At 36.6% G+C, this 25,517-nt stretch overlaps 1 protein-coding gene across 1 annotated transcript in view; it reads right to left on the minus strand.

Annotated features, from left to right (window-relative positions):
* EPRS1 (glutamyl-prolyl-tRNA synthetase 1) overlaps positions 1-25,517 on the minus strand; it is an 89,465-nt gene that overhangs the window by 21,924 nt on the left and 42,024 nt on the right. The window contains exons 17-20 of the mRNA XM_077157872.1: positions 19,160-19,277; positions 12,549-12,902; positions 4,626-4,859; positions 2,544-2,806 (exon numbers count right to left, since the gene is read on the minus strand). Of these exons, the coding sequence (XP_077013987.1) occupies positions 2,544-2,806; positions 4,626-4,859; positions 12,549-12,902; positions 19,160-19,277 (969 nt within the window). The remainder of the gene's footprint in view (positions 1-2,543; positions 2,807-4,625; positions 4,860-12,548; positions 12,903-19,159; positions 19,278-25,517) is intronic.

The following is a 25,517-nucleotide window of genomic DNA, read 5'->3' on the forward strand; positions in this document are numbered from 1 at the left end:
CATCATCCAGTCAATAGGCAAAAAGAAAAATCACTGCTATATTCTCTTGGTTAAGGAGATATTACATATATGAAGTGAGGCATGGAGAATTTGAAGTTCAGCTGAACAAATCTAAAACACAGTATTTCTTTGGACAATTTCTGCTATTCTTGCAAGCAGTGGGGACAATCAAATCAATAGTCAAGTTCTCAATCTTGGAGTTTGTTCCTATGAAACTTATTTCAGAGAATCTCTTTTGTTGCGCAGATGTGGCCTCTCTCTCAGAGAACATGGCAAGCAAGATCACCACCACCCCCGTCCCCACGTGGGACATGACTCCGAGGAGTGTAAAACTTCCTGGCAACATGCGACAGAAATCCTAGAATGAACTGTGACTCAGCATCAAGGAACTGAGAAAACCTTCTTGACTGAAAGGGGTGAGAGAGAAATGAGACCAAATAATGTGTCAGTGGCTGAGAGATTTCAAACAGGGTTGAGAGGTTATCCTGGAGATTATTCTTACGTATTATTATAGATATCCCTTTGTAGTTTAAGATGTATTTGAAAGGCTAGAGGGAAGTGCCTTAAACTGTAGAGCTGTGTTTCAGTAGTCATGTTTCTTGAAGATGATTGTATAATGATACAGCATTTATAATATGGCTGTGTGATTGTGAAAATCTTCTGTCTGATGCTCCTTTTATCTACAGTATGGACAGATGAGTAAAGCATATGGATTAAAAATAAATAAATAACAGATCAAATGTTAAAATTAAAAAAATATATACTGGGTAGACGGAAATACTAGTGGTCAATGAGAGGGAGGAGTAAAGAGTATGGTACGTATGACTTTTTCCTTTTTTCTTTTAATTTCTTTTTTCTGGAGTGATGCAAATGCTCTAAAAATGATCATGGTGGTGAATATACAACTATGTGATGACACTGTGAGCCACTGATTGTATACCATGCATGGAATATTTGTATAAAAATGTATGTGCTTGTACGTTGTTTTATGAATTAAAATAAAATAAAACCACAGTATTTCAAAACAGCAGTTGTCAAAAATGCAGCTAGAGAGGGATCATATTAAATTCCAAGTTGCTAACAGTTTTTTCTTCTTATTAAGATATTAAAGGAAACCCATCACAGTTTATTCTACTTAGGGATGGGGGAGGAGGAGCAGGGTGGGGATGGACAGGGGAATTATCTATGTAGACTGGAATATCCTGGAAGGCCATCTATTCCACTGGTTTGTCTTTAAACCAGCTTTGTTTTATAATTATTTTTTGACATGGGCAGGCTCTGGGAAACGAACCCTGCTTTACATTTAAACTACCAATTTTAAAATCCGACAGATTGGGAGATGACTCCCTGGAATGAACATGGCCCTGGCACCATGGGATCAACAATGCCATCCTAACCAAAACGGGAAAAAGTGTAACAAATAAGGTATCAGTGGCTGAGAGTTCAAATAGAGTCCAGAGGCTTCTCTGGAGGTTACTGTTATGCAAGTTTCAGTTAGACACTGCCACCTATCATAGCTTGCCAAACCCCAACCAAAACCATTCCTGCCAATCCTAAAGAACACCTAAGGCATTATATAAGAGTCTACAAAGGTTCCATGCACTAAGGTAACTTTCCAGAAACCTACAACCTCCAGATGGATCCCTAGACCAGATATGTCCTGAAATGCAGAGGGGCCAGCCTCTCTCCAGAGCATCAACTAGTTCCATTCCCCTATCCCATATTACCAACAGCCCTTCCAACATGAAACAGTTAGAATGCGCATAGCCTAAATACCCCTAAAGAGTGGGGGAAAGATCAAAGATGATGGTGGAGTTCTACCAGGAAGGTAGGGTTTAACAAATGAGTATGATTGCTGAATTATTATAACAATATTTCTTTTAATCCCCAGTGTCTGGAAACAGCTAGCAGTAAAAACTTGAAAATATGGAATTGTAACCCATACCAAACTCTGAAATCTGTTCTACAACTAATCATTGTGATATGATTTGAAATTTATTGTTTATTTTTGCATATGTTATTTATCACAAAAAAGAAAAAAAGCCGATTGTGATTTAAAAAATTAATTTAAGAAAATCCTACCGAGAATGAAATTCTTATATACCCCCACGAAAGATCTGCAAAATCTGCTTAAAATGTAAAATAATGTGTATAGCTGGGCTTTCTATTATGCTAATAGGGAGGAAAAAAGGGAATATACACATATTTGTATTTACTTGCATAATCAAATGGAACTCTCCTGGTATACAGAAGCTAGTACAGTGCTACTGATTCATTAATGGTGGGAGAGAGAACTGGGAAGATGGGAAACAAGGGTAAGAGATAAACTTCACTGAACTTTTTATATTCTGAAATTGTTAAACCAATCGAATGTATTACCTATTTAGAAAATTAAATAAATTCAAAATTAACAAAGTTTTAGTATTTCCTGACTTAAAGTGATAGTTAAACTAACCAAAGTATGTTTCTTAAAAAACAATTCAGAGTTGCACTCATAGAAAACTTGCTGTTTCACTTCAAGTTAAGTCTCCACATTTTATTACCTGGTCTGTCTCTTAGGCCCCTGTCCTTCTCCTGCTCCACCTGGTGGCAACCCACTGCCTTGGTTTTTAGAAGATTCTTTTCTTTGGTCATCATTTTGTTTCTGAGGCTTATTTTGCTTTTCATATTTATTTTCTTTTTCTTTCTTTTTCTTATCTTTGTCCTCAGCCCCAGTGGCAGAGACAGGTTTATACTCTATTCCAGTCAGTGATTTGTACTGTGCCTTCAGCTGAAGGAGCTCTTGTACAGCTATATCTATTTGATCCTTCAACGAAAGAAGAAAAAGAAAGATAGTATTTAATTCAAATCACCATCTAAGCACACTTATAAAAATACAATGTCCAGAACTTTATAAGCAGATCTCCAAACATAATTAAAGGTGAAGAGTGTGAGGTGGGGGTGGGGGAATGTTTAACATCCTATCCACTGAAAATAAATAAGAATATTATAAACAGACAGAAATGTGCAAAACAGTGACTATATGACAGTAAGGTCTGTAACTGCAGACAGTAACCACTAGGCAATGTAGCTATTTATATACAAATGAATTAAAACGAAATAAAATTTTAAAATTCAGTTCCTCATTCACAATAGCCACATTTCTAATGCTTTAACAGTCCCATGTGACTAGTGACTACTGTACTGGACAGTGCATTGTCCACAAGAAACTGAAATGTTACTGAACATTTCCATCATTGCTGGAAGTTCTATTGCACAGCACTGGTATAAAACTTGTATTCTATGGTAATCTAGTTAAAAGCCATTGATTGCATAAGTAGAATATTTTACAGTTACAGTTGATCCTCATTATTCAGATTCTGTATTTGCAAATTTGCCTATTTGCTAAACTTAGTTGTAAGTCCAAAATCAATACTCGCAGTCTTTTTTCAGTCACCTGCAGATATGCAGAGTAGGTGCCTAATACTCCTTCCCAGCTGAGGTAGAACAAGGTGAGGCTCTCCCTTCTTGTGTTGTCTCATACTGTAAACAAGTACCCTTCCTGTGTTATCTTTACTGCCATGTCTTTCATATTTTTGTGCTTTTTGTCAGGGATTTTACTACTTAAAACAGACCCCAGGAGCAGTGCAACAGTGGCTCAGTGGCAGAATTCTCATCTACCATGCCGGAGATTCGGGTTCAATTCCCAGAGCCTGCCCATGTGAAAAAACAAAAGAAAAAAAAAATTGACCCCAAGCATAGTGTTGAGGTGCTATGTAGTATTTCGAAGCACAAGGATGTTATCTTACAGAAAAACTAACGTATGCTAGATAAGCTTCATTCAGGCATGGATTATACATAGTGCCATTAGCCCTGAGTTCAATATTAATGAATCAAAAATAGGTATTAAATGTGGTATTTTTAAACAGAAACACACATAAGATTATACAATGATTGGCTGATGAAAATGCTGTGACCAGAGGCTCTCAGGAAACCTAACCCTGTATTCCTTTGGGAACAATGGTTCTAGATAAACTAATTCAGTGTCTGCAGTGACTTTATAGAACACAATGACTGGAGACAACAGGAATCAACTGTATAAAGAAGACAGGAATCAAGTGCCTGTGTTACTGGTTAAATTTCAAAACCTACGACAACTTATTTTTTCCACCCATTAAGAATCTGCACAAGAAATTCCTTATCTTATAAGTTTAATAAAGTTGACACAAACTATCCCAGAGTTCAAAACAAAACCTGCCATTTGAGATTAACAGAGACTTAGAGAATGATTCAAGCAACAATGACACCTTCAGGGCCTATGTACCATGTGCCAGGCACTGTGCTAGGGTCTAGGCCCTTATTTATAGGGATTTTACAGATGAGAGGGGAACAGATAATTTAACAATTACAATATGGTGTGTTTTAAGTATTATCTCAGGGAAGGGTAGTGCCCTTTGGGAATGTCTAGTCAAACCCAGTTGTGGGAAGGAAGGATAGAGAACGGTTCCTCTAAAAGGTCAAACAAGAGAACTGAAAACTGAGCTAGGAGTAGAAATCAGCCATTTATGGGGCAGAGTGTTCTATGCAGAGAAAATAGCTTGTGATGCGGAATAAAGAAAAACACACACATAAAACATCACACTAACCTTCGAGGCTTTCTCAACTTTCAGTTTTCGAACTACTTCTCCTTGAGAAGCTACTTTCTCAAAAAGTACTTTAGCTTCTGCTGTTTCTGGACCACCAGGCTCAGCGCTTCTTGTTAGACCTGAACCTGAAGTTTGAGATAATGAAGACTGAGCAGGAATATACTCCTTTCCAGTTTTTTCTTTATACTGAGCCTTCAGGGAGAGTAAGCATTCTACAGCTTCATTCACTTTAGCCTGAGATAAAAGAAAAAAGAAATAGTTCAATATTTAATATCTTATTTCTGAAAATTTCAATCTCATTTAAAAACCTTTAATTGCCCCCAAAGTATTTTTATAAGGAGGTTCGTAAGCCTGAAATAACAGATTAAAGTCAAAGAAAAATTAAAATATAAATCACAGACACCTTCCTACATATAAAGCATAAAAATAAAAATACACAAACAGCACTATCACTTTCCATTTACATGTACAACCAAGCAAATAACTAAGACAAAATGTAAGCAAATTGTCAGACGCCGAGCCCTGGCTCTGTAAACAGTGGATCAGAATAGGACAATATTGAACTAAGAACCTCAAGGCATCAATTATAAGAAAAAGTGACTCGAAATATCCTCTTCAGTTTTTATGGCTGCATTGTAACAATGCCCCAGATAACAGGCCAGGAAGAATATTAAAATGGGGGTCAGAGGAATGCAGGAAAGAATTTAATATACCTTCGAACAATTTTTACTTATGAGACAGCAAATCACATTTCATTATCCAGCTACTTTATATGTTTTGCTGCCTTTTGACTTCGTCAGACACCATGCACCACAGAGAGTAAAAATAAGAGGAGAAAATAGAGAAGATGAGGATAGATTTTTACTCCTGACCTTGTTTCTATTCTCTTTGAATTACAAGTGTTTTTACAGCACTGAAATATATAAATTTGAATGCTGTTAAAAGGGGGAAACTTTAGGTTATATATGTTACTAGAATAGAAATTAAAAAACAAAAACCACAGCAGTGTACAACACAGTGAATCCTAAAGTAAACCACGGACTATAGTCAAATGCATAATTATAAAAATGTTCTTTCATCAACTGCAACAAATGTACCATACCAATGCAAGGTGTTAATAATAGGGTGATAGAGTGTCTTGGAGCTGTAAGTACCCCAGAAACCATTTCTGTGGGCATGACCCCATCGTAAGTAGGACCTTTCAATGAAGTTATTTCAGTTAAGGTATGGCCACTTTCATCAGGATGGTTCTTAATTCTATTACTGGTGTCCTTTATAAGAGAATGAAATTTAGACAAAGAGAAAGCTAGAGGAAGCAACCGGAAGTTGAATATCAACAGAACCCAGAAGAAAAGGGAAAATATCCATCTCTACTTCAACCAACCGGCTTCTCTTGGGGAATTTATCAAAAATTTAGTCTGCCTTATGGAATATGGACTTATCAATACCCACAGCTGGATGAGCAAATTCCTACTAAAAAACATCTCATGATATTTACATTATACATATCCTGTCAGTTCTGTTTCCCAAGAGAATTACAAGCAGTATATGGGAACTCTGTGTTTTATGCATGCTTTTTCTGTAAACCTACAACTTCTTTAAAAGTTTCCTCAACAGAATCTACCTGATCTTAAAGAGGACAGTTAATTGCACATAAAGGAACCAAAGTCTCATGGGGGGAAAAAAACAACTCAGCTAAATGAATGAAATGGGAAAAAAGTTGAGAAATTTTCCTACAAGCATTTTTATAAAGAGAGTCTTATTTGAAACAAGTTTCATTTTACAATATACGCAGCTATATACTTACTATGAAGCAGATGGCATACATATGGAAATTTTCTTGTCTGACAAGATTATAATTTGAAAAAATTAAGATGGGCAAAGCACTTCAATATTGAATGAGATTCTCAAAATAGAATGAAAATTATATATACATATACCTCCCTCCCTACTTCAACTGAGAAACAGAATATTCTAGATAAGTAACCTATTCAGTTTGCAATTTTTCAAAAAAAAAGTAAAATTAATCACTATACAGTCTTCTATGATGATTCAGAAGATACCCTAAAGAATCTTGAGAGAATTAGAAATATCAATACAAAAAATAATCACTATTATTTTATGGCATATTTACTCTGTGCCAGACAACTAGGTGCTTTACATGGATTATCTTATTTAACTTTTAGAACTTCTTATCCCCATTTTATAGAGGAACTAAAGTTTAGAAAGATTAAACACCTCACCCAAAGTACACAGTAAGTGGTCGAGTTAAGATTTGTAGCTAGGGTTTACTCTAGCTAGAGCCTGTGCTCGTGACCACCACAGCCTGTTTAGCATTACAGAAGATGAGACATTGACCTAATATGCCACGTAAACTGTTATTCAAAAGAATTCTTTATTATAATGCATAGTGCACAAGTGAGGATGAGTAAAAAGGGAATCTCAATGTTCTAGTTTTCTGGATGGTATACTACTTGGCATAATATTAAACAAAGGCAGAAACTTAAAGGGCTTTTTAAAAATAAAGACTGTTATAAACTCATCTGACATGCTAATCAAACATGAAAAGTTTTCAATAAATAATTGTTGATACAGATGAATGAGAAAGGAAATCGTATATACAAAAGACTTCAGAGTAAAGTTTAAGATAAAGATTTGCAGATGCTTCAGTGGTAGAATGCTCGCCTTCCATGAGGGAGATCGGATTTGATTTCCAGACAATGCACCACCACCCCAAAAAAAACAAACAAAAAATACGATGAGGATGTGAAGCAAATAAAAGTCATCCTAACCCACTATGTATGGAATGTTTGAGTGTTAAGATTTATCAGTAAAAAAATTTTTTTAAAAAGTGATCCTAACCATATGATTGAAAATTGGGGGGGAAAAAGGGAGAGAAAATGGATGAGAACTCACTTGGTTACATATAGAACTACTTCTGTAGCAGCCACTAGAGGGAAACATTTTCCCATGAGGAGCAGAGAAAACTCAGACCCTGATGAATTTAGTATGATAGGAACAGAACCTTCAAAAATGACCTGGCATTTCAATTCTCAGTGAAAAAAAACTTTTTTCACACACTTTTTAGTAAACCTTACTTATTTTTTCAACTCTAATAAAGGCCTCACACCTTTGTTCCTTACCAGTACACCTCAGAGAACTATACACACATCTGTAAATATGTCATGCCAAAGCAGAGATCCTCACTTGTTGGGCACCAGGGGTGTGTGTGTGTGTGTGTGCGTGCATGTGTGTGTGTGAGTGGTAATCAGAACAGGGAATCCTTCTAAGTGGGGGAGAGGGGAGGCTGCCGTTTGCATCACATACAAGAAGTCTGCCAGGAGATTTGGTGAACTGAAGATCTGCAGATTTATAAAGACAATTTTTTTTAAGCCAGCTGATTAGAAATCTGCTTTTAGCTTAGATATATAATGCTGTAAGAAGCAACCCAATTACCGAACATGATCTCAGAAGCCAACATAGCACAATGCAGAGCCCAGACTCTGGAGTCAAACCCACCTGGGTTAGAGCACCACCTCTGCTGCTTATGAACCAGGCCACCTGGTTCATCTCGTCAAGTCTCAATTTACCTACTACTTTTCTCCGACACAAACCATTAATATAAAATTCCTCAGCTTTTCCTAAAAGATCTCTGTGATGGGCGGGCCGCGGTGGCTCAGCGGGCAAAGTGCTTGCCTGCTATGCCGGAGGACCTCGGTTCGATTCCCGGCCCCAGCCCATGTAACAAAAACGGAGAAACAGAATACAATAAAACAAGAAAATGTTTAAAAATGTTTCCCTTTCTTCCTTCCTTCCTTCCTTCTATCCTTCCTTCCTTCTCTCTGTCTTTCCTTTAAAAAAAATAAAAAAAAAATAAAAAAAAAAAATAAAAAAAAAAAAAAGATCTCTGTGATGATGTAACAGTCACATGAAGTATTCTGTCTTACAATCTGTTCACTATAGGACTGACCCATATATGCTTTTATAAAAGCAGGTTTGCATTAAATACCAAATACAGACAGCAAGAATTCATTACATAGAAGTCCCCAAAAAGAATCTCAAAAATCAGGAAGGGAAAGATGGGTCTGTTCCTCTTTACTTTCTCCCCCTGTAACCTGTATTTTTTGGCCCAAGATTCCTGAGGTTGTTTAGGATTCAGGGTGAAGGGGGTGGAGGTCAAGGGGAAAAGCGGTAGACTGATGTTTCTTTTCCTGATATTCCATTATTTGGGTTTAAAAACAAAAACATTGGTGTAAAAAAATCAAACAGTAAACGTGAGCAAAATACTGAAGATAAATTACTGGGCAGCACAATTACAAAGTGCCATGAATTAAAATACCATAACTACATAAGTAAAAGGTGATCAGCAAGCACCCCTTCCACATGGTAGTGACAAGACTTGACAACTGAAAACTATTATTTTTCTTTCATGTAATGATCATTTGGTTATGTTGTCATGTATTACATCAATGAATTATTATTAAATAATAAGACCTAAAAACTCTTTCTTCCAGGGCAGGTTTGACAAGTTTTTCTGTAAAGCGTTTCTAAAGTGGCACATCATTCCATCAAGTCCTCTGTTTACCATTTTCTGACTTCTATTTTAAGCAACACTATAATTCCATATTTAAAACACTGTACTCATTTAGATTTCAAATCAAATTCAAAATTCCCTTCTTTGAAACTACAACTTTAAAACTTTAAAAAAATTAATATTTAAAATGACAATGACTTACATGTTATATTAAAATGTCTACTTGTATAGGAAATTGAATAGTTAAGAGGCTTAGACAAATTATTAATATAAAACTATCACTGACTAGCTCAATAAAAAAACTAAAAACCACCAAAAAAAAAACCCTAGTAAAACCATAACTCCTCGGTGGTGACAATACAATGCCCATTGCCGGCACCTATACTGGGAAATAACAGAAAGTCTAGATTTGGAAATCAGTCAAGGTTTGAATCCAGGCTTTGTAAAACCTCAGAAAGTTACTTTCATATCCACAATTTACTCTTTGGTCATTAAAATAAACAAATAGAAAAGGAATCTCATCTGAACATCTTTGGACATGTTTGTTGTGAGGATTAAAGAAGAAAATAGAAAAGGGTATATAAATACCAGTTCAATTCCCAGTAGTTGGATTGTTTCTCTAGAACGGAAGAGAGTTCTATTTACTACTGTTAGTGTTTAGAGAAAAATTATAAAGAATATTTAGAAAAACAAATAAGGTAGATAGGATTTCAATAAATGTAGGATAAACTAAATTGAAATTAGTCATTTCTGATAAAAGTCAGACATTTATCATTATCAAAAAGTACCTACTATAATACCTACCCAAATGCCAAAGAAATCTATACTTTTTATCCAAAGGCTGATTTTTTTCATAACCACTTAACAGTGCTTTTTCATGAAAACATGGTATAATCACATAACCTAATGGGACGGGAGATGAAGTGACTATTAATCCAAGTGTAGAACTGGTACAGAATCTCAACACACTCTATTTAGAGTAAGAAATCAGAGAATAAAAGATGTTTCCTCCAAATTACATCTATAAAGGGGTCCATAGTTGGTGTCCAGGAGATACGCAGTGTGTAAAACACTTCCTGACATTACCATAGGGTAGGAGACATCAAGGATTATTATTCTAAACCCACACATCTAGCCTCCTCTGACTGCTTGAAGCAAAGCTGTTTTAGGTGACTACGGCTCTGTGCAGGACCTCAACAGACACTATAAAGATACAGACAAAAAAATTAAATCCTGGAGAAAAACCCAAGATCTCCCAAAAGCATTTTTTCTCCTCGCAGAATCAATGAAAATATCTTAGGTGGCAGACTGCTGGTCAGATGTGAGCAACTTGGAAGTAAGGTACAGAGCTTTCAACCTCAAGTTATTCAGTCATTCTCCAACCCAACTCCAGGATACTAATGAGAAAACAGATTCCCTTAGGATATTTTTGAAAGCCCCTCCAGCCACATAAGCCTAGTGGTGTATCATACTTCTCTGTATTTATACCAAAGTCCAGATTCTAACATTTTTGACAGCACTTTGGGGACTGAATTATATTTATAGGCAGTTAGAGCATTATTTGATCACATTTTAGAATTATACTGCTGTTTGAGCAGGACTATACATCTTTATAATTAAACAAGACCTTCTCTACTACAGATACCCTTCCCTTTGCCTCTTCTTCTTGCTTATAGCAAATAATTTCATTCCATACCAATCTACTTGGCCAAACGTTTTGCCTAAAGACATCACTGAAATAAGAATAGAATTTATACTTGAGTCAAAATTTGGTATCCCCTGTAAGGTGTCTGAGATATAAAAGTAAATAATGTGATCACTGATGAAAAACCTCTTTACAAGAAATGTCATTATTGCAGGGTGCTGAAAATAGATGATAATACTTTAAAATGTCACCTTATGTATGAGACTAAAGCAAAAAATGTTTATTTGTTACAAAATTTATATTTTGACTAGAGCATTTCCTTATAACTCATGTAGATAGTTTGACTGAATGTTATAAGTACTTGGAATCTCAGGTAGGACATGAGATTTTGTTGGTTTGTCCAGAGTGATGCCCCAATGAATCACAAAATGATTTGATCAGTGACTGGAAAAGTATTTGCAAGCCCCCTTCGGGGAATGGTGAGAGTGGGGAGAAATTCAACTTCCCCAAGTTGAATTCTTGATATTCTCACAAGCAGTGTGGACAACCAAAGCTACAGGCTGAGCTCCCAGTCTTGGGGTTTTTTCACATGAAACTTAACCCCACAAAGAATAGGTCAAGTCTACTTAAAATTTAGGCCTAAGAGTCACCCCCAAGAGAGCCTCTTTTGTTGCTCAGATGTGGCCTCTCTCTCTCCAGCCAACATGACGAGCAGTTTCACCACCCTCCTCCTCTCTGCGTGGGACATGACTCCCAGGGGTGTGGACCTTCCTGGCAACGTGGGACAAAGATCCTGGAATGAGCTGAGACTCAGCATCAAAGGACTGAGAAAAACCCTAGAATGAGCTGAGAATTAATATTAAGGGATTGAGAGAACGTTCTCGACCAAAAGGGGAAGAGTAAAATGAGACAAAGTGTCAAGGGCTGAGAGATTCCAAACAGAGTCGAGAGGTTATCCTGGAGGTTATTCTTACGCATTAAGTAGATATCACCTTGTTGCTCAAGATGTAGTGGACAAGCTGGAGGGAACTGCCTGAAAATGTAGTGCTGTGTTTCAGTAGCCATGTTTCTTGATGATGATTGAACAACGATATAGCTTTCACAAAGAGACTCTGTGAACGTGAAAACCTTATGTCTGATGCTTCTTTTAGCTACTATATCAACAGAAGAGTAGAACATATGGAATAAAAATAAATAGAGGGAACAAATGTTAAAATAAATTCAGTTTGAAATGCTAGTGGTAAATGAAAGCGAGGGGTAAGGGGTATGGTATGTATAATCTTTTCTTTCTCTATTATCATTTTATTTCTTTTTCTGTTGTCTTTTTATTTCTTTTTCTAAATCGATGCAAATGTACTAAGAAATGATGAATATGCAACTATGTGATGATATTAAGAATTACTGATTGTATTTGTAGAATGGAATGATATCTTAATGTTTTGTTAATTGTTTTTAATTAATAAAAAAAGTTTTAAAAAAACCTCTTTACCACCCATTAGCTTCTCCTGGAAAACTTGTTAGAAATGTATATTCACAGACTTTGTGAAGCAGAAACTAAGGGGATGAGTTTCTGTCTCAGTAAGGCCTGTAGTAATTCTGATATATACTAAGCTTGAGAGCTTTAAGTGTACCTGGACTACAGTCCCACAAACTCTGTTCACCCCTAAATGGCTTCTCATACTTCAGGACTATTTAAAATATTCTTGGTTTACGATGCTGTTTTGACTCATTCCATCATACTCACCTTGGGGGCTTTTTCAGCTTTCAGTTTGCGAACTACTTCCCCCTGTGCAGCAATTTCATCATAAAGAGATTTACTTTCCAGAACACTTGGAGATTTCAAGGGGATAGTCTGTACTACTGAAACAAGAGAATTTCCAGGTTTATATTCTTGGCCTGTTTTTTCCTTGTATTCAGCTTTCAAAGCCAAAAGCTGTTTTACAGCCGCATCTATCTCTTCCTTTGCTGCTTTCTTGGCTTTTAACTCACGAACGACATCCCCTTGAGCAGCCACTCTGCTATACAGGACCAGTGACTCCTCAGCTGCAGCACAAGTATCATTCAGAGAAGGTGCTGACCTTTCCTTAAAAGTAGCAGTCTAGGCAGAAAACCAAAGGCAAATTAATGAATTCATGTTAAATGCCTTCCCACAAACTTTTAACACACTGATTTTTTTTATGTTTCAAGTTAAAACCAAAAATTTTTAATTTCAATTCCTTAAAAAGTTTAAATGAATAATTTCACATTCATAAAAATTTACCAGAACAAACTGAGAGAAGAAAACAAAGTAGAGACACATGATATCACTGGAGGATTTTTATCAAAAGAAGCAACTGAAAATAATCTAAATATCAGCAGGGGCTAGTTCAATAAATTATGATACACCCATTTGATCTGAAAATAAATCACTATTCCACCACTTTCTAGCTTGCTAGTTGGGTTAGTTACCTAAGCCTGTTTCTTTACTGTGTAAGGAGGATAATAACAGTATTTAGCCCATCATGTTGATAGTATAATAAAATGTAATAAATCTGTGAAAGGCTGAAGGCTACAAAGACTAAGAAAAAGTAAATATCCGTAAGTGGTAGGCATCATACTACTAATGTTTAAAAGATGAAATACATAGTTAATAAGAGTACTATGATATGTTTTGATATAAGTAAAGAGTAATTCATCATTGTAGAACAATTCCATTTATATAAAATTGTACATTTATGTTTGTGAAAATGCAATAGATTTTCTAGATATGTTCATTAAAATGATCTTGATAGTGAACCAGCATACTATTTTTATTCTCAACGTCATGCTTTCCTTCACGCTGTTCGCTCTGCCCAGAATGCTTCACCCCCTCTGCTTACTGAAACACTCAACTTTAAAACCCAGCTTATGTTACACTTTCCTCATGACATTTTTTTAATGGCCTGCCACTTAATTTTTCAGAATAATCTTATTCATATTCATGGAATCGTGTGTATTAAATTCCAAAATGTCTCCTCTGTATCCCAGAACTATGCCCTGATCCAGACTCAGTATTTTAAAGAGACTTGTTATAGGTTACACTTTGTCCTCACATAGGATACGCTGAAGCCATAAATTCCAGAACCAAATGTGACCTTATCTGGAAATAATCTCTGCCGACGTAATCAAGTAAGATAAGGTCCTAATGAGTTAGGGTGGACCCTAACCCAGTATGACTGGGGGGTGTCCATAAGAGAAGAGACACAGGCACAGAGAGGAGATGGCCACATGAAAACACAGAAGGCAGAAACTGGAATGCCAGGGGTTGCTGGCAAACACCAGAAGCTAGGAAAGGCAAGGAAGGATTCTCCACCACAGATTTCAGAGGGGGTATGGCCCTGATGACACTTTGATTTCAGACTTCTAGTCTTCTGTCCTGGGAACCAATAAAATTCTGTTATTTAAACCATTCTGCCTGTTATAGCAGCTCTTGGACACTAAAACAACTTCTTAATCTGATATAACCCAGAGGAAACAAATTAAAACAGAATTATTGCATTTTACATGTGGATTCGTTTCTGAAGGCAGTATGTAAGTCAAAAAACATGTGCACTCAAAATTTCCTCCTCAAATTCCTTAACTCACTTATAATTTACAACATATTGTTGGTGAGATTATATATATAACCATAAAAGCTAATATGCATTTATAAATATATAGTAAGGGATGAATACATAAATGAAGCCATTCTGTACCCATCCTAAAATATATATACTCTCTGCCCTGCTACACATATTTTGTTACATAAATTGACTCATTCATGGTCAGTAAACAGGTGAACAATGCCAAGGTAACACTGAAAAATCATTCCATTTGTGATACAATTTTTCCCATGTTAATGTTTCATGTCAAACAAGGTGTACGATTAAAGAGAAAGTTTTTGAAATACACGACAATCTTAAAACAAAAAGTTGAAAATCCTGCATAAGCACTGTCCTTTAGTGCAGGTGGTACTCTAAGAATGTTATGCTTCTGTAACATTAATCTATCTGAGGAAGCTGCAAGTGCACATGAAGAGCTGTCAAAGATACATCCTCTTGTGCTTTAAAACAGAAAAGACTGATAAAGCAGGGTTTACCCTGGGTCAGACTTTAATTTTGATACTACTGGTCTTCACTGGAGGCAAATACCCTCAAAGACCTCCATATCAAAGGAGCAAACATTAACCTTAAAGTTTAAGTCTGCAAAAGATTGCTAAATATGATGCTGAATACAAATGCCAGTCAGCTTTACCTGAATTTCTACTGGAATTTGTGCAGATTTCAAAGCACATCTGCAAATTTCCTAACACTCCTCCTCCTATCAAGAGATGCGGGGCAGGGCCGATGAATCCCAGAGTGATTCAATCAGTGAGTGGAAAAGTATTTGCAAAGCCCACTTCAGGGAATGTTGAGAATGGGGAGAAATTCAACTTCCCCAAGTTGAATTCTTGATATTCTCACAAGCAATGTGGACAACCAAAGCTATAGGTTGAGCCCCCAGTCTTGGGGTTTGTTCATACGAAACTTAACCCCACAAAGAATAGCTCAAGTCTACTTAAAATTTAGGCCTAAGAGTTACCCCCAAGAGAGCCTCTTTTGTTGCTCAGATGCGGCCCCTCTCTCCAGCCAACACAACAAGCAAACTCACCACCCTCCCCCTGTCTACATGGGACATGACTCCCAGGGAGTCACAATATTACTGTGTGATTGTGAAAACCTTGTGTCTGATGCTCCTGTTATCTACCTTATCAACAAACAAGTAGAACATATGGAATAAAAATAAATAATAGGGGGAAAAACTGTTAAAATAAATTTAGTTTGAAATGCTAGTGATGAGTGAAAGCGAGGGGTAAGGGGTATGGTAGGTATAATCCTTTTTCTTTTTTTCTGTTTTCATTTTATTTCTTTTCCTGAATGGATGCAAATGTTCTAAGAAATGATCAATATGCAACTAAGTAATGATATGGTGAATTACTGACTATATTTAATGTTATATTTAGTTTGTTAAATTTTTTTTAATTAATAAATACATTTAAAAAAAAAAAAGAGATGCGGGGCAGGGGCGGGGAAGGGGGTCTTTGTCTCTTCCCCCTTGAGTTCAGGCAAGTTTGTGACTGTTTCAACCAACAGATTAGAGTGGAAGTGACACTATGTAAGGCTGCCAAGGCTAAGGCATATGATACAAGGCAGTACTCTTTTCATCTTGTCTACTGAACAGTCACTTTTGGAGCCTTGTGCTATCATGTAAGTCTGACTATCCTGAGACTATCATGCCTGAAAGGACACATATACATGTTCTAGTTGACAGTTCTGAACTGTGAGTCAGCAATCAGCATCAAACGCAACTCCTGAGAGCAAGTCAACCTGGCTGTCCGGCCCAGCTGAGTCTTCAGAGGACGGCTACCCAGCCACCACCTGACTAACCACTTGAAATGCACAGGTTTTTAGTGGTTTGCCCCAACTCAATTTTTCTTTATAAGACCTGCTATTTTTTAGTATACAATTTTGCTGAACATGAGGTTTTTGAGGAACACACATATTAACTCATAGCACAAACCAGTATCTTTACAGGATATGCAAAAGATGAACAGCACAGGTGGGAACTGGGGCCCAGTGTAGGAACAGCAGTTCAAGTTCTCATTTCATGCTGAATCCAATCTATACACTAGCAGTTCTCAAGATGTGGTCTGCAGACTCCAGAGGATCTGTGAGACCCTTTCAGGGACCCAGAAGGTCACAATTATTTTTATAATTCTAAGATATAATTTGTCTTTTTTGCATGGCATACAGTACAGGGTCTAACCTCTGATAAACCAGAAACAGCTACAGAAGACAGACTCTCGTCCCTCAGCACTCCTTAAGTTTAAGGGGACAGAACACTCTAAGGGGGGATTTGAGGCAGATTAGAATAGGGGGAGAGAGAAGAGAGAAAAAACAGTGAAGGAGCCCTGAACAAAGACAGTTAATCAAGGACAGGAGGGCCCGTGTCCAGCCCAGACACCCTGCCTGGGCCACCCAGCAGCTGCCTCCCCATCTGAAGCCAAATGACCCCCACCTAAGTGAATCACCTGTGGATAAGGGTGAAACCAACTGACCTCCAGAAATGTACTACCTACCATCCACAATGCCCTGGAGAGAAGGGAGGGTAGGAAGAAGGACCCTCAACAAAGAAGGGGGAGAAAAGTAAGTAAAGCAAAGCAATAAAGCAGATGGTCCCAATGTTGGGGACCTCTTGCGTCTATTCTGTGAAAATGCCTGCACGCTTCTCTGTGTGGTACTCAATATATTTTCTTCCTACTTGCTCTTAAAAAAAAAAAAAAGGCATAAATTTAGTAGAATGAAATGTTAATGATCAATGAAAGGGAGGGATAAGGGGTATGGTATGTATAAATTTTTTTCTTTTTCCTTTTTATTTCTCCTTCTGAATGAGGCAAATGTTCTAATAAATGATCATGATTATAAATATACAACTATGTGATGATATTGTGAGTTAGTGATTAAATATCAAGAATGGAATGACCAAATGGTAATAATGTTCGTGTTCATATGTTGTTATGTTTAAAAAATAAATATAAATAAATAAATAAAAGGCAACTACATACCAGGAAAACCCCTGATACTGTGTCAAACATTAGGGACACCCAAATCAATAGGCCAAATCTTTGATCTCTTATGAAGCTTATCTATGTAGTGGAGATTAGCCTACTTATAGGTATGGCTAAGAGTCACGTCCAGAGGATTACTTTTGTTGCTCAGATGTGGCCTCTGTCTCTCAGCCCAACATGCAAGTGAAACCACTGCCCTCCCCCTCACGTAGGACATGACATCCAGGGGTTAAAGTCTCCCTGGTGGCATGGGAGATGACACCCAGGGTTGAGCCTGGCCTTGGTGTCATGAGATCAACAATGCCAAAATTGTTGAAAGTGTAACAAATAAGCTATCAGTGGCTGAGAAAGTTTAAATAGATTCCAAAGGCATTCTGGAGGTCACTTTTATGCAAGCTTCAGTTAGCTATTACCACTTATCATAACTTATCATAACTTGCCAACCCAAACCCAAACCATTCCTGCCAATCCTACAGAGTACCTAGGGCATTATATAAAATTTTACAAAACTTACATGCACTAGGGTAACTCTCCAAAACCTACAAGCTCCAGATGAGTTCCTGGTCCAGACAACTCCTGAAATGTAGAGGGGCCAGCCTCTTGAAAACATCAACTAGTCCTATCTCCCTATCCCATATTATCAACACCCCTTCCAACATGAAAAAGTTAGAATGGATATAGCCCAAATGCCCCTAAAGTGTCGGAGAAAGATCAAAGGTGATGGTGGAGATATACAGAGAAGACAGGGTTTAAGAAATGAGTATGAGTGCTGAATCATTATATTGCTATTTCTTTCAGCCTCTAGTACCTTAGCATAGCTAGAAGTAAAAGCCTAAATTGTGGAATTATAACCCATACCAAAGTCTGAAATCTGGCCTACAACTAATTGTTGCTATTTACTTCAAAATTTATTGCTTTTTTGTATATATGTTATCACACAAAAAGAGAGAAGTCTAACAGAGAAGGTAGGATTTCTCAAATGAGTGCTGAATCATTATACTGATATTTTTTCTCCAATGTCTTTAGCAGCTAGAAGAAAAAATGAAAAATCGTGGAACTATAATTCATCTCAAACTTTAAAATCTGTTCTATACCTGTTAAAATGTTTTTGGAAATTTACTGTTTTGGTATTTTTGTTATATTTCATAACAAAAAAAGTTTTAAAAGGCAACTACAACAATTTCCTTTCACCCACAACATAGCAGCTCCTATCCTTTCCTTTTTCTGTTTTCCAAATTTCAATGACTTTCAGGAGTTTCTCTCCAAGAGGTGGTGGAATCTGATAACAAAGTAGAGAGGGAGCCAGAAAACCAGTTCTCTGCCCTACCTCTGTCGATAACAGGTTTTGTGATGCTAGGTAAGGCTTATTTCTGATTTATAAAATGAGAAGCTAAGTCTTCCACATACTCTCAGCTCTATACATTGCTTCTAAAATAAAGTAGATTAGCTATTAAAAAAAAACTACTGCAGCTCTATTGGAGAAAAAATTTTCAAAAAGTTTCCTGAAACCCTTTCTTTTTTTTTCTTTTTTACATAATAACAATCAACTTTATAATTTAAAAAAATGGTTTTTGCAAGGTATTTTAGTATCTTATATGAAAGGGCAAGAAGAAAAACCCCCTCAAAGTTAAGAATTCCGACTTCTTCAGTCATGACATCAGGAAAGATAAGCATTTGAAAAGAAATATATTCTAAACCCTAAGATAAAAACATCACTTATTAAAGACATATCTGTAAAAGTCTATATTTACCTCATTTTTTGTTGTTTCTGTTTTGGTCTTTTCCTTTGACCCAGATGTTGGCATTTCTTTTGTATGCCCATCAGGAATGTATATCAAAATGCAAGGGGCTTCTTTGCAACTATATGGGCTAAAAAAGAGAATGAAGGAAGAAAAAAATTTTTATGAACAAAGTTACCTCGATAGCAATTAAAATTGAATCCCTAGGTTAATTAAAGGCATTGAGTTAATGCTTTTCAAAGTATAAACATATACTCTATTCTGTTCCTATTTAAACCAGAGGTTCTTTAGAGTAGTTTAAAAACAATAAATGACTAAAAATTGACAGTACTGTCTGGCCAGTTTATTTAACAACAGTTTACTTAAACAATCTAAGTGGGAGCCTAGAATAGGGAAAGAGACTTGGTGATGCTGTATAGCTTAATGTAATACTATGATGTAGTCCAGAGTATTTGGGACAGATAATAAAAAAGTACTTCCAAAGTCCCTTGAGGGACTGGAGAAAAAATAATGAACTATTAAACTTCACCACCTGGGAAATTCCTGATACTCTCTCAAGGACTGGGAACTCTCAATAAGCCAAGCCCTCAATCATGAGGCTGGATTTTCTGAAACTTATTTCTGTAATGGTGAAGCTAAGCCTATTTATAAACACATTTAAGAGTCACCCCCCAGAAAACCTCTGTTATTGCTCAGATATGGCTTCTCTTTCTAAGCCAGACTCTGCAATAAACTCATAAGCCCTCCCCTTACAAGGGCCATGACTCTCAGGGATGTCAGTCTCCCTGGCAAGGTGGGACATGAGTCTTAAGAGATGAGCCTGGCCCAGGCATCATGGGATAGAGTACGCTTTCTTGACCAAAAGGGGGAAAAGTAAGAAAACAAGGTTTCATTGACTAAGAGATTTGAAATAGAGTTGAGAGATGATTCAGGAGGTTACTCTTATGCAAGCTTCAGCCAATGATTACATGTGGTATGCCAATCTCCGATCAACAGTATTCCTGGAAATCCTAAAGAAAACCCAGGTTTCTATCTAAGACTGTATACAGTTTTACTTATTTTTCATGAATAGGTTTTTGTGTAGCCAGAAGGAAATAACTGAAATTGTAGAATGAATGGTAACTCATTTTATACTTACAAATTTGCTCTATTGTTAAACTGTACTTTGAAATTTACCACTTTTCAGTATATGTTATATTTCACAATAAAAAAAGCTTAAAAAAACCTGTCAGTGTTCTAATTACAAACTTTCAATTTATGAACTTTCACAGATATGAACAAGCTAAAGCCAGAAGAACATAAGTACATCTACTCTGTCAGCCACCAGAACTGGCATTAGTAGATGCCAATGGTATCACTTTTGACTTAAAGGAAACACATCTACATATCACACCTAAATCTGCTCATAAGCACAGGAATTTCAGCAAAACACTTATTTTAAAAGAATTTCTCAATTCTAATTGGTAATTAGCATAATCCACTGCCCCTGAGACCATGCATACATAGAGGATTTCTGTAAATTTTTGGTAAGGAAAGATTTAAAAAGAGAAAAAATTCAGTAGACAACAGGATCCTATGCATTTCTTCAATATTTTTTATAATAGCTTTATTAATGTAATTCACACGAAAAAATCATCCTTTAAAAAGTGTATAATTCAGTGGTTTTTCATATCCAAGGCTGTGCAAATATCACTATTATCTAATTTCAGAATTTTTTATCACCCTGTTATAAACCTCATTCCCTTTAGCTATCAAACTGTGGATGTACCATAGTTTGTTTATCCATGTACCTCTTGGAAGACAATGTAGTTGCCTCCAATTTCTGGCAATTATGATTAAAACTATTATAACCATCTGTGTGCAGGTTTTTGCGTAGACATAGTTTTCAACTCCTTTGGCTAAATATCTAGGAGAGCGACCGGTGCATCATATTGACAGCCTATGTTTGGCTTTGTAAGAAACTCAAATTGTCGTGGAGTGGAGGTTCCATTTTGCATTCCCACCAGCTGTGGCTCCACATTCTCACAATATTCGGCATTGCCAGCATTTTAGATTTTAGCTACTCTAATAGGTGTGTGGGGTATCTATTGTAGTTTTAAATTTGTAGTTCCCTAATGATATATGAAGGTGAACATTTTTTTCATATGCTTACTTGATATCTGCTTATCTTTGGTGAAGTGTCCAGATCTCTGGCCCATTTTCTAATAAGGTTGCTGGTTTCCTTACTGTGTTTTAAGAGTTTCTTTGCATATTCTGGATACAAGCCTTTTATAAGATACAGTTTTGCAAATATTGCCATTCTGTGGCTTGTCTCTTCTTTCTCTTACGGGTTCAGTAACATTTTGAGTTCTTAAAGTTTCAGTAATATCTTCAGAACCTACTGTTCTGAGCATTACTCTAGTTGGTGGTACAAACACCACTGCATACTTAACAAGGGCTTAAAAATGACCAGGCACTGTGCTCTGTCCATTACATGCATCATGTCCTTTGACTAAAGGCACTGGGATACTAAAGATGAGTAAGAAAAAAGCATCTGGCCCTGATGAGCTCAAATTTTAGTGGTAGAAACAAGAACAAAACAGTTCAATGGTGTGAGATAAATATTCCAACAGAGGAAAGTGCCGGCTGCCATGGGAACATTTCAGTGGGGTACCTATCCTTTCTGGAAGGACAAAAGGAGACTATCTGGAGGAAATAACATGTAACTCTGTCTCTCAGCCAACACGGCAAGAGAACTCACTGCTCTCCCCATCTACGTGGGACATGACTCCTAGGGGTGTAAATCTCCCCGGCAATCTGGGACAGAAATCCTGGGATGAGCTGGGACTCAGCATCAAGGGATGAGAAAACTTTCTTGACCAAAAGGGGGAAGAGAGAAATGAGACAAAATAAAGAGTCAGTGGCTGAGAGATTTCAAACAGCATCACAAGTTTATCTTGGAGGTTATTCTTATGCATTATATAGATATTCTCTTTTTAGTTTTTGGTGTAGTATTAGAGTGGCTACAGGGAAGTGCCTGAAACTGTAGAGCTGTGTTCTAGTAGTCATGCCTCTTGAAGACGATTGTATAGTGATACAGCTTTCGCAATGTGACTGTGTGATTGTGAAAACCTTGTGTCTGATGCTTCTTTTATCTACTGTATGGACAGTTGAGTAAAAACTATGGATAAAAAAAATAAACAAAAAATAGGGAAGACAAAGTTTAAAATAAATTGAGTAGACTGAAATACTAGTGGACAGTGAGACGGAGGGGTAAGGGGTACGGTAATATGAGTTTTTCCTTTTTTATTTCTTTTGCTGAAGGAATGCCAAGTGCTCAAAAAAATGACCATGGTGATGAATATAAAACTATGTGATGATATTGTGAGCCACTTACTGTACTCCATGCATAGAATGCTTGCATGTCAAGAATGTTTGCACGTTTGCTTGTTGAAGTTTACAATAAAAAATAATAATAAAAGATAGTGGGCTTGCATTCTGCATGTTCTCCTCACTTGCCAGGAAGCTGAAACATGTGATCTAGTTTTGATCATGTAAATGACAATTTGTTTTCAGGGATGGCAGAGGCCTTAAAGTGGAAATGACCTGAATTCCGGAGTAACCACGTGAAAGCAGGGCCACCCACTGACCTGAAACACTCACTTTATGCTGTTCCATAAAAAAAAAAAAAAAAAAAGCCACTTTTCTTTCAACTCCTGAGTTCCTGTGATCTCTTTGCTGTAGCAACTTAATCTATTTCACTCATAAAGAATTTAAGCCAAAAATATCTGCTCGACAAATTTGACATTATAAAATCAATCCAATCTGATGTCGGTTAGAATCCTAGAAACGAATCAAACCTTCGACAGGGTCCCTATCACCATGGCCTTGATATTAATATTAAGGTAATTCATGCATTAAAATACTTTTTGCTGTATTAGGTAAAACAATATCACCAGAAGCCGGTAAAATTTGATACCTATGCAATCAGTAATTCTTAATATTATCACATAGATGTATGATCATCATTTCTTAGTACATTTGCATCGATTTAGAAAAAGAAATAGTAAGACAACAGAAAAAGAAATAAAATGATAATAGAGAAAAAAATAAAAATAAAAAATACAAAAAGTATATATAAAAAAAAACACACAAACAAAAATGTTGTAGAATGGAATGATTTCTAAATGTTGTGTTAATCTTTTTTTTAATCAATTAAAAAAAAGAATGTATTAACTATTTAAAAAAAAATTTGATACCTATTTAAGAATATGTAAGTAAACAGTGAGAACAGGGGAAAACTCAACTTCCCCAAGTTGAATTCTTGATATTCTCACAAGCAGTGTGGACAACCAAAGCTACAGGCTAAGCCCCCAGTCTTGGGGTTTGTTCATACGAAACTTAACCCCACAGGGCATAGCTCAAGCCTACTTAAAATTAGGCCTAAGAGTCACCCCCACGAGAACCTCTTTTGTTGCTCAGATGTGGCCTCTCTCTCCGGCCAACACAACAAGCAAACTCACCACCCTCCCCCTGTCTACGTGGAACTTGACTCCCAGGGGTATGGACCTTCTTGGCAACGTGGGACAGAAATCCCAGAATGAGCTGAGATTCAGCATCAAGGGATTGATAAAACCTCTCGACCAAAAGAGGGAAGAGTGAAATGAAACAAAGTGTGAATGGCTAAGAAATTCCAGAGTCGAGAGGTTATCCTGGAGGTTATTCTTAAGCAATAAGTAGATGTCACTGTTATTCAAGATATAATGGAGAGGCTGGAGGGAACTGCCTGAAAATGTAGAGCTGTGTTCCAGTAGCCATGCTTCTTGATGATGATTGTATAATGATACAGCTTTCACAATGTGACTGTGTGATTGTGAAAACTTTGTGTCTGATGCTCCTTTTATCTACCTTGTCGACAGATGAGTAGAACATATAGAATAAAAATAAATAATAGGGGGAACAAATGTTAAATTTAGTTTGAAATGCTAGTGATCAATTAAAGGGAGGGGTAAGGGGTATGGTATGTAAAACCTTTTTTTTTCTGTGTTTTATTTTTCTGTTGTCTTTTTATTTCTTTTTCTGAATTTATACAAATGTTCTGGGAAATGATGATGAATATGCAACTATGTAATAATATTGTGAATTGCTGAGTTGTTTGTGTTAGGAATGTTTGTGCTTCTTTCCTGTAATTTTTTTTTTTAATTAATAAAAAATTTAGAAAAAAACGAAGTGTTAGGGATACTGTGGTCAGCAGGCAGAGTTCTTGCCTGCCATGCCAGAGACCCCGGTTTGATTCCCGGCACAAAAAAAAAAAAAAGAAAAAAAGAATCTGAAAGTAGTGTCCTACTAAACTTAATTTTTTTTTCCCCTGAACAATATTCTGCATGAGATTTTTTCTTTTGCTGGGGAGATGCAAATGTTCAAAAAAATGACCACAGTGATGAATACACAGCTATGTGATGATATTGTGGGCCACTGATTGTACACCATGTATGGAATGTTTGTAATGTTTATTTATTAAGGTTTACAATTAACAATGTGCGTGTGTGTATATATATATAAGCTTGCACATCAAACTAAGAAATTTAGCTTTACAAAAGAATGAAAGAAGACCCATCTCTCACACCCTATACAAAAGTTAACTCAAAATGGATCAAAGATCTAAACATTAGGTCTAAGACCATAAAACAGTTAGAGGAAAATGTTGGGAGATATCTTATGGATCTTACAACTGGAGGCGGTTTTATGGACCTTAAACCTAAAGCAAGAGCACTGAAGGAGGAAATAAATAAATGGGAACTCCTCAAAATTAAACACTTTTGTGCATCAAAGAACTTCATCAAGAAAGTAGAAAGACAGCCTTCACAATGGGAGACAATATTTGGAAATGATATATCAGATAAAGGTCTAGTATCCAGAATTTATAAAGAGATTGTTCATCTCAACAACAAAAAGACAGCCAACCCAATTACAAAATGGGAAAAAGACTTGAACAGACACCTCTCAGAAGAGGAAATACGGATGGCCAAGAGGCACATGAAGAGATGCTCAATGTCCCTGGCCATTAGAGAAATGCAAATCAAAACCACAATGAGATATCATCTCACACCCACCAGAATGGCCATTATCAACAAAACAGAAAATGACAAGTGCTGGAGAGGATGCGGAGAAAGAGGCACACTTATCCACTGTTGGTGGGAATGTCAAAGGGTGCAACCACTGTGGAAGGCAGTTTAGCGGTTCCTCAAAAAGCTGAATATAGAATTGCCATACGACCCAGCAATACCATTGCTAGGTATCTACTCAAAGGACTTAAGGGCAAAGACACAAACGGACATTTGCACACCAATGTTTATAGCAGCATTATTTACAATTGCAAAGAGATGGAAAC

This window comes from Tamandua tetradactyla, chromosome 4, assembly GCF_023851605.1.
Source record: "Tamandua tetradactyla isolate mTamTet1 chromosome 4, mTamTet1.pri, whole genome shotgun sequence".
Taxonomy (NCBI): domain Eukaryota; kingdom Metazoa; phylum Chordata; class Mammalia; order Pilosa; family Myrmecophagidae; genus Tamandua; species Tamandua tetradactyla.